Genomic DNA, 12,019 nt, shown 5'->3' with positions numbered 1-12,019 from the left:
ATGTTATCTGCTTACTGAGTTGTTGATAACTCATCCCTTTCTCCATAATATGTTTCAGATAATTTTGATGCAACAGCTGGAAATCAAGAATAGGGAGTACTTGCAAGTTTGTTGATCATAGAAGACTAAGTGCCTTAGGGTACAATGACTGTTGGAGAGTCTTTTGGTAGTGTTGATATTTTATGTGGCTTTGGTATTTTGAGTAATAGATATTCCTAGTCTTTGTGAGAAAGTTTATGTATATTAATGAGACACAACTGATGTACTCTTATGTAGGAACATGGATATGTGTATTGAACAAATAGGTTAATATGTTATGGAGACTTTGGTTTATTTTAAAAGTATTATTAGAGATAATTTTAGGTGCCAGAATCTCGAGATCGGGGTGTTACATAAAGCATACCCCAATCCCTAAAATATATATTTCTTAGATTATGGTACGCTTTAGATGCTAGGTAGCTCTTGGGTGATCGAGATACTCTTTAGTCGTCGCGGTGGACGGGTAATTATGTCTCTCATGGTTTTCAAAATATCAATTTTTTCCTTCAAATTTAAAATAGTGTATATAGGAGAACCCTACCTCCTATTAGTGAAATAAACATAAACTTATGAGAAATTCTAGAAAGCATACACAAAAAGTAAGAAACTGGAGACTTTTTGGTTTTTAGTGTGTAAAGTCATGGATTTTTTTTTAATTATTAATATTTCGAATCGTTGACTTTGAAGTTCTTGAGATATGATTACAATAGTGTTTTTTAAAATTTTTGTGGAACCGCATGCTCTCAATTCGTTGAAGTCAACTCGTCATTTAACGTTACTCTAATAACAAGGAGTACAAAACTGACAAGAGATCGACGTAGGCTCCAAAGTCAAAAGCCCACTCTTCTTCTTCATTAGCTTCTCCTCCATCTCTTTCAGTCTCTTTCTCTTCCTCCAGAGCACACCATGACCTAGCTAGAGCTTTGTTACAACACTACAGAAAAGAAAAGCAAATAAATAAATCAAGAAAACTACAAAATCATTTACGTCTTTAATTGCCTGTTCTATGGGAAACAATATCGGTAAGGCGTGCCATTGCCTCGATGCCGCCGGAGAGATCTCCCGGCGCCAGCATGACTTCCCAGTGATCCTCTCCGACCAACTCGATGAGGGCTTGGGTCATTCCTTCCGCTACTTCCCACCTGGCTTACCCTGGCTATTCTCTTCTTCCTCCACCTCCGAGGTGGACGGCTCCTTCGCAACGACTACGTTCAGATCGATATCCGGTGCCTCCGTCAGCGCCAACACCTCCACGCCTCTTTCCACCTCTCTCCCAGACCTTTGCAGCTTCTCCGTCATTGATAGGGCCTCCTCGTTCGCGAGCTCCACTTCCTTCTTTTCCAGTCCTCTCCAACCACTCCCTCGATGCTCCATCGCCGGTTCTGCTCCCTCGACAACGAAAAAGTTTGTGTCGGGCCCGATAGAGGAAGTATGCGGCAAGCTACAAAATGGAGGCCCCATATACAAGGCTAGAACCGAGTCGGAGAAACCTCGTTTCATTAATATCTTCAGAAAACTGATATTTCACATGAAATCCATTGCGGCAGCACTGATTAAAGCTGATAATAATGTCAAGAAACCCAATTCGAAGAAAAAGAACTGGAAAGTGACAGTGAGGCGTGGTGATAATTTGTATTCAAAACGTGGTGATGCTTATGATCAGGAGAGTCAGTATTCTATGGAGAAAGAGAAACTTCAGTGGGCGGAGGGGAAGGCAGGGGAGGATCGAGTTCAAGTGGTGATTTCTGAGGAACATGGTTGGGTTTTCGTGGGGATTTATGATGGGTTTAATGGCCCTGATGCAACTGAGTATTTGCTTTCTATTCTCTATTCGAATGTGCATAACGAGCTCAAGGATTTAGTTTGGAATGCCAAGTTTGAGCCCACATCTATCTTATCAAATTCAATTGAAGAGGATGATCAAACACAAACGAGGAATATAGATGAGGAAAACGACATGCTAAGAAATGCAGATATGGATTTGGATCCCTATTCAAATAGAAATGTTCAGGTTAAGAATTCCAAGGATATGCGTGAAGGGTTGGGGATGAAATGGAAGGGAAAAAGTCAAAGCAGCTGGAGTAGTTGTGAATGTGATGTTGAGAGATCTGTAGAGCCTGAGAGGAAGCTGTTAACAAGACAGCTGAGTCATTTGGAGGCTGACAGGCCAATGGGATCTGATATTCATTCAGAGGTGTTGAGGGCATTGTCCGAGGCATTGAGGAAGACAGAAGATGCTTATTTGGAGATTGCAGATGATAATGTGGAGAAGAGTCCTGAGTTAGCTCTAATGGGATCATGCGTTCTGGTGATGTTGATGAAGAATGAAGATGTTTACTTGATGAATGTGGGGGATAGTCGTGCAGTGTTAGCTCAGGAGGCCGAACTTGATGATCTTGGGCCAAGGAAAATGCACCTGGACTTCAAACAGATTAGAGAGGACACTTCAAGAAATCACAACTTGGTTGATCATGGTTTTGGATGGGGGGTATTACCCAATTTAATTCCCCTCCAACTCACTACTGATCACAGCACATATGTGGAAGAGGTAATTAATTTTGTTATTCAGAAATTATGTTCTTTTGATCATAATATGAGACCAAGGCCTTTTTGGATTTCAGGAAGTTCAGAGAATTAGAACTGACCATCCTGATGATGCTTCTGCAATTGAGAATGATCGAGTGAAAGGTTATTTAAAGGTCACTCGGGCTTTTGGGGTTGGATTTCTCAAACAGGTATCCTATAAGAAGCATGAAAAAATTGGAAAATGATTTGAAGTTATAAGATGTGCAAATCCTTTGAAAAAATGTAAAGCATACTTGGAAGCCACATGAAAAGGCCCATTTTTTTTTTTATAATAAGCCTCACTTTTTTCAAATGGATTGGGCTATACTTACACAGCTTACGATTATATCTAATATTACAAAAAAAAAATATGCATATTGTAAACTATGCTAGTTAATATATTCCATAAAATATTTGCATGCATAAAGAAAATATGTTCTTTAAAGAGTTCTGCTACTATAAAAACTAATGTGTAAACAGATTACCCATTACAGTCATAAAGAAAAACTAAAACACATACTTTTTAGAATAATGTTAGTATGCCTTCTCTTATTTTACCCCTTCATTTTGACTGTTTATTTATTTATTTATTAATTAAGGAAGTAACTATTAGTATATTGATATTTTTTTTAAAAAAAATATTTAAATATGTTAAAAAAATATGAAAAGAAAAAATAAAAAAAATAAAAAAGATGAATTTTACCTAGGTGGCACACCCAACGGTCACTGATGGACGGCAGCTTAGCATCACTCTACTTTTTATATTAGTTGATGTGATAGGTTTACAACATGCATCGGTTTTTTGATAGGGTTGATTTATTGTCTTGGTTCTTTGAATGGCTAGTTACCCAAGGGCAAGGGTATTATTTTGATAAGAACTGAAAATGATTTCCTTTGCATGCAGCCTAAGTGGAATGATGCACTTTTGGAGAAGTTTAGAATCGAGTATGTTGGGACATCCCCTTACATCACATGCTTACCTTCACTCTACCACTACAGGCTTGGCCCAAGGGACAGATTCTTGATATTGTCCTCCGATGGGCTTTATCAGTACTTAAGCAACGAAGAAGCTGTCTCTCAAGTTGAATACTTCATCGATAAATATCCTAAAGGAGATCCCGCACAACACCTCATCGAACAAGTATTGTTTCAAGCTGCTCAAAAACATGGTAATTTAAGGTTGCTTTCGGTAGTGAGGTATTCTGTGAATAATAATAATAAAATAATAATAAAATAGTAAATAATAGTAAAAAAATATGTGAAAAATAATAATAAAATAATTAATAATAGTAAATATTGTCAGAATACCTAAGAACTCAAACTAGTAATCTTTGATGTTCATCCTAAACTTTAAGAACAATGCTACACAATCTCTCATCCTCCACACACCATATTTTTTTAAAATTTTAAAATTTTTTAAAATTTTTTTAAAATTTTTTTTTGAATTTATTCTTTTTAAACTCAAAAAATAGTTAAAATCTAATAATGAGCTCATGAGCTCGAGGTAATTGCATTGCAGGTATGGAGTTGGATGAGTTACTTGATATCCCACAAGGGGAGCGCCGCCGTTATCATGATGATGTTTCCATCGTTGTTATTTATTTGGAAGGACGGATATGGCGTTCATATATTTAAAGATGAGAAATTACTCTTTCCATATTAGATTGTATCAAAATCTACTAATTTTGATATGAAAATTACAAAATATATATATAGTGGCTTTGATGTAACTTTAAATCATGTCAATTTGTAATATATATATATATATATATATATATATATATATATATCTAAAATTCTCTTTATATAAAAGCTTAGCACAAGTCCTAGATAAAACAATGCTTCTTCTCATGCTAGGGATTGGAATGGTTGGTGTAATATCCATAAAGATTTTTTTCTTTTTCTTTTTTGGAAAAAGAGGATCACAGTTAATTTCTTTTTTCTTTTTTTAAAAAAATAATCACAGTTAATTCTAGCATATCGTATAGATTTTATGAATTCAAATATTTTAAGATTCTCAAATTAAATTTAAGATTTAGAGTGAAAGAGAAATAGATACATGAAATATACCTTACAATACGATAAGCCTACTTCATGTGTCTATCCATCTTCTACTGTAGGCTCTAAAATTTTGATATGAACTCTAAGGGAATCAAATTCGATTCTTATTACACAACTCTCATTCAACGTGTCCAACCACCTAATCCGTTATACCAGTATTGTTACATGGTTAGGTATTATGGTAACATTATGGTAAGACTTGAAATACCTTGAGTATTTTAAAGAAAAAGTTTCAAGTTCAATTAATCATACGTGAAGTGCTATCAACACCTTCCCTCACGTGTAAGTTAGTATTTTTTCTAATCTTTATCACATGATAAGTAGTTTGAACCTTCATTCATTCTGTGACAAGATCTAATACCATAAAAAAATTCATAAATCTAACTTATCATCACATGATAAGTAGTGTGAATTTTCATTCATTCTGTGACAAGATCTAATACCATAAAAAAATTCATAAATCTAACTTATCTCCCTAAAGAGACTGCTCATTTACCAAAACCTAATGCTATCTTCCTCCATGCTTCCTTCCATGACGCTATCTTCCTTTAAAGTGGTGGTTCCCACTTGTTCCGTGCAAAAGCATTATAAAGATTAAAGAATCCAGATACATGCACGCGTCGTTTCCTTGACTTTTGCTCTTCCAATATTGTATCGAGAGTGTCCAGACTAGCTTACGCGCACACAAATATCTCTAATTTAATACGCTTGCATAGTGCGGAATAGACTTCACTAGAAAATGAATTTTACTTGCGTGAAGAATTCAGTCTCCACAACGTTGATATGACCAAATTTGATTTGAAGAGAACTTTAAAAAACAAGAAAAACAAAAACAAAACAAGTCCTTCCGTACATTTAATATGCATAATCCTAACAGTCATGTTAGCACCAGTAGATTTGACTTTGAGAGACGTGTTTCTAATTTAACAAATACAATACTTGTGCTTTTGAACATGTTAAATTCAAGCCACATCCTGGCTTGCCTGAAATTTAGGGATTCGTAGTGTCCAATTGCACAGGGTTTCAGAGTGAGAATAGCAGCACCGACTTTGTAAAGGGAATGCCTTGTAGCGCTTTGTAAACTAAACCAGCAAGAAGTAGAAGCCTCAAAATTCCATCCCTCGCCTCTGCCACCATAAGAATTAAAGCTATTTTCTCATTCCAAATCCTCGACGAAAAATACCGACACCCGTAAATGGCTTGTGCAAGGATCTCGTGAAAGGCCAAAACTTTCTACCAGATAAACCTCTGGATCCCGAGTTCATGGCTCCAATGGAAAGGCCGAAACAAAAACATCATCATCGTAAAAACATTGATGGCTAGATATAGAATCCCCATGAAAATCCAGCTTTGATAGTCGTTACTATGGGAATGAAGTACCAAGAAATAGAATGGTATGGTATAGTATCTGAACTCAATCAGTGGAGCAGGGACCAGAACCGCAGCAGTAGCCAAAAAAAAGGCCAAAACCCATATTTTCCTCTGAACTTTCCCTACCAACAAAAGATATAAGCAAGCTCTCAGTGAAACAGGAAGAAACCAAATAAAAACAGGATTTAATAATCATAATATCATTTGCTTTGTTTTTCATACTAATGGGGGGAGAAAAGATAGAATATATATATATATATATATATATATATATAAATACAGGAGCTGTGCTGCTGCATACTAACCCAATATACTGAGGATTGAAAACCATGAATAAACATAAAGAGGGACCAGAAGATACTTCATTGACCAATGGGCATTGATTACCTTCCGCCAGAGATAGAAAGGATAATGCCGATTGTCAGCAAGAAGATAGGGATGAGCTATGCTGAAACAGTCAAATTAACCAAGTGATGAAACTGCAACAGACACTAGGGTGATAACTAACTGCAAATCCTTTGGATTGCAAAAGCAGCAGGCTATATATCAAGGTTTGATTGTTCATGCTAAGCATCTGTATATGATATATGTTTTTTAAAAAAAAAGTGTTATTTGTAAGCCTTTTTTAATAATCATCATTTCATCATCCTCTAATGTGATAACAAACAATTGGAGAAATATTCATCATGATTCACTTATTTGCCAACCATCCTATTTATCTGCCAATCATCTAATGTTACATCAAAGAATGATGAGATGATAATGAATAATAGGTTTACGATCATATATATATATATATTTATATTAAATATATCAGACCAAAGAAAAGCTTAGAGAATCTCAGGAGAAAAATGATCCTTGTGGAATTGCGAAGGTCATTTAAAAGTTGATTTTTGTAAAACAATACACTGGTAGTCTCACCACAAGGAAAGTAATAATAAGTCCAATTCGCATTTAAATTGAAGAGCATCCTCTTCAGTAAAACAAATGTTAGCGTTTCTCTAAAAGCATTTATTTAAGTAGTTATAGCAGACAAACAACAAAGTCCCTATAGCAATTTGCTCAGTATGTTAACTGTTTCTCTGACCTGACCTGAAATAATGCACAGACAATAAGCCAAAGGTGACAGCCATAAACAATTGGAAGAAACTAATGGGTCTTCTCTTCCAAAATGACTGGAACAGGTCTACAAAATGACCTGAATTGTAGTGCATAGGAGCCACAGAAAGAGCAGAAACCAGACCAAAATACATGATCTGTGCAAAATGTGGGGAAACTGCATGAGCTTCTTTTGCACCTGCAATATTAGAATACACAGTGAGAGACAAAAGCAATAAAGGCCCTCCATATTCCGTGAAGTTAAAAGGAGCAGGAGCACGCAAGATGAACAGTACCTAGAACTACACTCCCATTCCAACGAACAAAAGCCAAAAAGGCCATCAATACCATGAGAAAAGGCATAAAGGAAACCAAAAGCTGTTGCTTCTTATGCCATGATGTTAAAAGAATGACCTGAATCTCATCAAGCAAACCTGCAACACAATGCTGCTAAATGTAACATAAAGGTTGAGAATATTCTAAAAAAAGTGCATGGTGGGGAAAGAAAATCCAAATTCCATGTTAACTTTCCACATCATATAGAGAATATGATCCGAGTCTAGTATAACAAACCTTAATAACTCAGTATGTTAATTAACTATAAATAAAAACTCGTTTAAAAATGTGAAATCAAACCTGATATCTGGTTTGCTGAAAAAAAGCTTCTTCTTGGTATAGAATGCTCATCGGTATCCAAGGCAGTGCTCAACTTTCTTTTTCTCAACTTCAAGGCCCGTGTGACATTATTGTTGGAAGTTATTCTTCCAGTTTTCCTAATTTCTGTGTCAATGTCATTTACTTCTACATTATTTTTCTGAGGGGTCAGAGTAGTATCCATAACCCCAGCACATGCCACAAAAAGCATCCAGATTATATTTGTCTGTCGAATGACAACAGCCAACGCACCAAGCTTCAGACAACAAAATAAGATTAAGTTCTTAATTTGCCACTGAATGATATATGTGCTTTTATGCATGACTTGATGTTCAAACAAACTACATGGTTAATGACAAAGGCTTGAGCTGAGTCCTTTACCAATGCACTGAGCCAGTATCTCTTCTTCAAACATGCAAGATACATAGCAAGCACTGCAGTTACCGATGCAACATCTGTATAATAGAGAAAAGAGAAGAACCAGTGGAGCGGGTATAAGGCTAGAACCACTGCATAAATTGTTGCTTTTCTTTCACTTAGAGTTGGTCTCAAGTGGGTAGTTATCTCATATACAATAATACTGCATAATGCCGCCAAAACACCATTTACAGACCGAAGAATTGCAGTGGTGCAGACTTCAGAAAATGATGGAGCTGCTTGTACAAGGAACATGCCTGGAAACAAAGAAGCAACATGGGCAAGTGAAATATAGTACCTGCAAGTTATAAATCGCAAGGATCAACTTCCTTATCACCAATTTCTTTCTGACTAGGGCAAAGTAAACCCAATAAACTTTCAAAGACCTAGCAGTCTTCTTCGTGTTAGATTGACAGGGTATTTCAAAAGAAATTAAGTATGGTGAATCCTGCATATGAAGTCCCTCGGCCAAAACTCCTCCACATTTTATATTTCAACACAAATGATTCATCAAACAGTTTACTTCTATTTATCAAAAAGTTTACAGATTCATTAATGCTAAATAAAGTGACACAAATGTTACAAAACCTATAACTCTGCTTCCATATGATGTTTAGTTTGGTATTCCACCCACAACTCAGAGTACAAGCTCAAGCATAGAAGAAGCAACATTCAAATGAATATTCATTGTTAAAGCAAGAAAACCAAGAGATGATGAAACTCTTTTCAACAGCAAAGTTAGACTTTATATTGCAACTCCAAGAAATTGGAAAAAGTTAAACTACGACCAATTAAAGCTCTCGGTATTATTACATGTTTCGTTTCAAAAATTTTAATTCAGAGTATCCCCAATTAAATATCAACTACTGGAAAGGGAAACAAAAGGGGAAAAGGGAAAGAAAATGCAAATAGTGAAGAGAACATACAGGCCAGGAGGAGTGGTAATCATGGGATCCCAACTTCTAAAATTGCCTTTACAGTACTGCTGAGCTTGTGGTATGTGGAATATCTCATCCTAACACGTCCATTGTAAGTACGTCAGTGAGCCCAATATGAACAAAATAAAAAAATATAACCAGAAAATTTTCTATTTTTTATCGTTTAGTTTCGGTTTTTACCATATAGGGCTCAGGAACAATGCGATTAACAAGTATGGAGACAGGAATGACCCACAAGCTCACGATCACTGCCACAGCTATTCTTCCCATCGCGTGTGCTGAATGAGTTTTCAGGACAACACTGTATTGTTTCTGGTCACAAGCAAATGCAGCAGCAATGGCCTGAAGAAAGGGAAGGGACGGGGCTGGGGGGGGAGGGGAGGTTGTAATAACGTCAGCAAGGTCCATTTGAACAGATTTATGCATGTTATCGATAGATTTAGGTCCATTTGAACAGATTGAACAGTTTTGAACAGATTGTGAAGATGACCTCCATTTATAGTTCTTTTAGAAATAGAAAAAGGTAGAGAGTGAAATGGTGACTGTAAAATATTCTATAAGGGTTCTAAATCCATAGAAAAATAAGAGGGAGAGAGAGATGGGCCAAATCCTCTACTGCAACCTTGCCCTTGGTATAAAAGTGCAGCTCTCAGATTTTCTGCATGGTAATGAATACCAAACCTGTGAATATTTATTGTAGGGATTTGGTCAATAATAAACATGACATGGCAAATTTGGACATATATAACTTAACAGTTTTATCTAAAGCTAAATGAAGCATCTAAAAGCTGGATTTTTTGGTTGTGCTTTGATGAGTGACACTTGATGGAAAAGTATCATGCCCAAAAGAAACCACCTTACTTTTGAACGAATTACAAAAGCAAATAAAAAGCATATAAGATCTACCCTAACTACAAAAAGAAATCACTTTTGTTCCTTAACAAGATTTTGAAGATACAAAATCCCTAGAATTGAGGTATTCTGGCACTTCTGTACAGTCTGCTCAGCACAATCAAAAAGAAAGTATCAAAAGTCAAATAAGACAATCCATCTTCAAAAGTTTCTAAAATGATATTGGAAACTGCTATGCTCCTTTGAAAAGTGAAGTTGGGGGCTCTAGGATTAATTAACCCCAAACATTTTTCAATTAAATACAAATCTATAAGAAATATTTGCAAAGATGAGTTTGTCATTGTCAAAACCAAACAGATAAGCATCAGATACGAAGCTGAGATTCAATATCCCTTTTCCTTTGTTCTCACAGCACCCAAAGAGTGCACAGAATTCAATGTCTAGAAACAAAAACCCAAGCAACGTATTGCTACGCCATTGACATCAGTCGGAGAAGGAAAAAAGCAAAATAAAAATTAAAGTTCAACGGATCAAATCATACTAATCAGCATCTTTATAGCAAGTTTTAAATTGTTTTAAACCAAAGTTACTACTCCCCTTAAATTTTCAACAAGCATACAAGACATTAAACCCCAAAATCACAAGCCTGGTGTGCAAAATCTAGCTTGCAAGCTCTCCTCAGGAACCTGTACATTCTCTTCCTGAACTGCAGAATCTTTCAGTATTTTGAGGAACCCACGAAAACTGAAACCCATCTAAACGCGCCCAGAAAACTACTACCTGAATATTTCACCAAATCCTCACAACACAAAACGTCAAAACCCTAAGCCTAAAGACCATTCTAATTAAACCAAAAATTCTGAAATATTCGGGAAAAAAACTAAAGACCAACCAAGCACAACCAAACGCACTGAAAAAGGTACAAATTCATAGAAAAACCAAAACAAAAGGTGAAAAGAAACGTAAATCCCTAGTAGTCAAAATTTTCAACGAGCAAATCTCGGAATGAAATTTATTAAGATATTATAGAAACACCTCCAAATCGATGGCCAAAGAAAGGAGAGAGCTTATTGAAATGAAGACCGGGCGGAGGAGGTGGCAGAATACTATGGGCTGCGGCGGCACCACGGTGGGGCAGCCTAATAACGGGGAGAGAGAGAGAGAGAGAGAGAGACTCACTGACTAGGCGAGGCGGCGACGGCGTGGCAGCGGGCGGACTGGGTGGGAAGGGCGGTAGAAAACTCACGAGAAGTTCGAGAGAATCGGGCTGGGGGGAGACGAAACGAGATTTGGTTTGGCTTTAAATCCTCATCCTCGCGGCGGTTTGATATTTTGCCGCAAAAAATAATTTCATAGTCTCAAGAAATGAAACGACTAAATTATAAAAAATGTTTTTTTTCCGTCAAAATACAAGTCGCGGCAATACAAAATGGTTGCCAAGCGCCCCTTATCTTGTAGGGAATTTCCTTGAGTTAGGGAAGAATTTTCTTTACTCTTTATTGAGAAAGTTTAAAGTCTCTTATTCTTTGTCAAGAATCTAATATTTTATTTCAAGATCAAACATATTCAGATCAGATATCATTTTATTCAATATTTTCTTAATGATGGTCAATTGATACTAGAAAAGATTTTTAAAAGCAAGAATCCTACAGATATGTTGACTAAGACCTTGTTTGGATTTAAAAACTATTTCAACTCATCGGATCTAATCATTAAAATTTCTTCAAATTTTTAAATAAAATAAAATAACTAATTCATCTTTTTCATTTGAAATTTGTAATTTCAAATAAAATTTTGAAAGAATCTTGATTATGATAAAAGAATAGAAAAAATTGAAGGTGAAAATACTTTCTCAAATTTATAAGCCTCGAGCAAGAGAGTGAAAAGAAAAGAAAAATATTTATTCAAATTCGTGGGTCTTCAATGAGAGATAGACACAAATTAAAGAAAAGTTACACTCATTATTCCTACACTACGTATTATACATAATTATTGTTTTCCTCATAATAAGCATGTGGTATAAG

At 35.9% G+C, this 12,019-nt stretch overlaps 2 protein-coding genes across 7 annotated transcripts; one reads left to right on the top strand and one right to left on the bottom strand.

Annotated features, from left to right (window-relative positions):
- The first annotated feature begins 1,045 nt into the window (after positions 1-1,045).
- Positions 1,046-4,239, top strand: LOC121265900 (probable protein phosphatase 2C 23). The gene is made up of 4 exons (XM_041169564.1): positions 1,046-2,587; positions 2,661-2,774; positions 3,509-3,773; positions 4,124-4,239. The coding sequence occupies exons 1-4, from the start codon at positions 1,046-1,048 to the stop codon at positions 4,237-4,239; spliced, it is 2,037 nt and encodes a 678-aa protein (XP_041025498.1).
- Positions 4,240-5,495: 1,256 nt separating this feature from the next.
- LOC121265045 (dol-P-Glc:Glc(2)Man(9)GlcNAc(2)-PP-Dol alpha-1,2-glucosyltransferase) lies at positions 5,496-11,333 on the bottom strand. Of its 6 annotated transcripts, none has more exons than XM_041168491.1 (10): positions 11,175-11,333; positions 9,748-9,824; positions 9,324-9,485; positions 9,132-9,220; positions 8,170-8,503; positions 7,771-8,044; positions 7,431-7,568; positions 7,129-7,333; positions 6,342-6,484; positions 5,496-6,158 (listed from the first exon to the last, which is right to left on the bottom strand). In XM_041168491.1, the coding sequence occupies exons 3-10, from the start codon at positions 9,411-9,413 to the stop codon at positions 5,899-5,901; spliced, it is 1,533 nt and encodes a 510-aa protein (XP_041024425.1). In that variant the 5' UTR covers positions 9,414-9,485; positions 9,748-9,824; positions 11,175-11,333; the 3' UTR covers positions 5,496-5,898. The 6 variants fall into 6 exon arrangements, with proteins under 6 accessions (XP_041024425.1, XP_041024424.1, XP_041024426.1 ...); XM_041168490.1 differs by having other exon boundaries at positions 9,748-9,801; positions 11,175-11,332; XM_041168492.1 differs by lacking the exon at positions 11,175-11,333 and adding an exon at positions 11,031-11,050.
- Between the last annotated feature and the right edge of the window lie 686 nt (positions 11,334-12,019).

The sequence above is a fragment of the Juglans microcarpa x Juglans regia genome, chromosome 5D (assembly GCF_004785595.1).
Source record: "Juglans microcarpa x Juglans regia isolate MS1-56 chromosome 5D, Jm3101_v1.0, whole genome shotgun sequence".
NCBI classification, from domain to species: Eukaryota; Viridiplantae; Streptophyta; class Magnoliopsida; order Fagales; family Juglandaceae; genus Juglans; species Juglans microcarpa x Juglans regia.
Note: the sequence above shows the minus strand (reverse complement) of the source record. Positions and strands in the feature narration are given on the sequence as shown.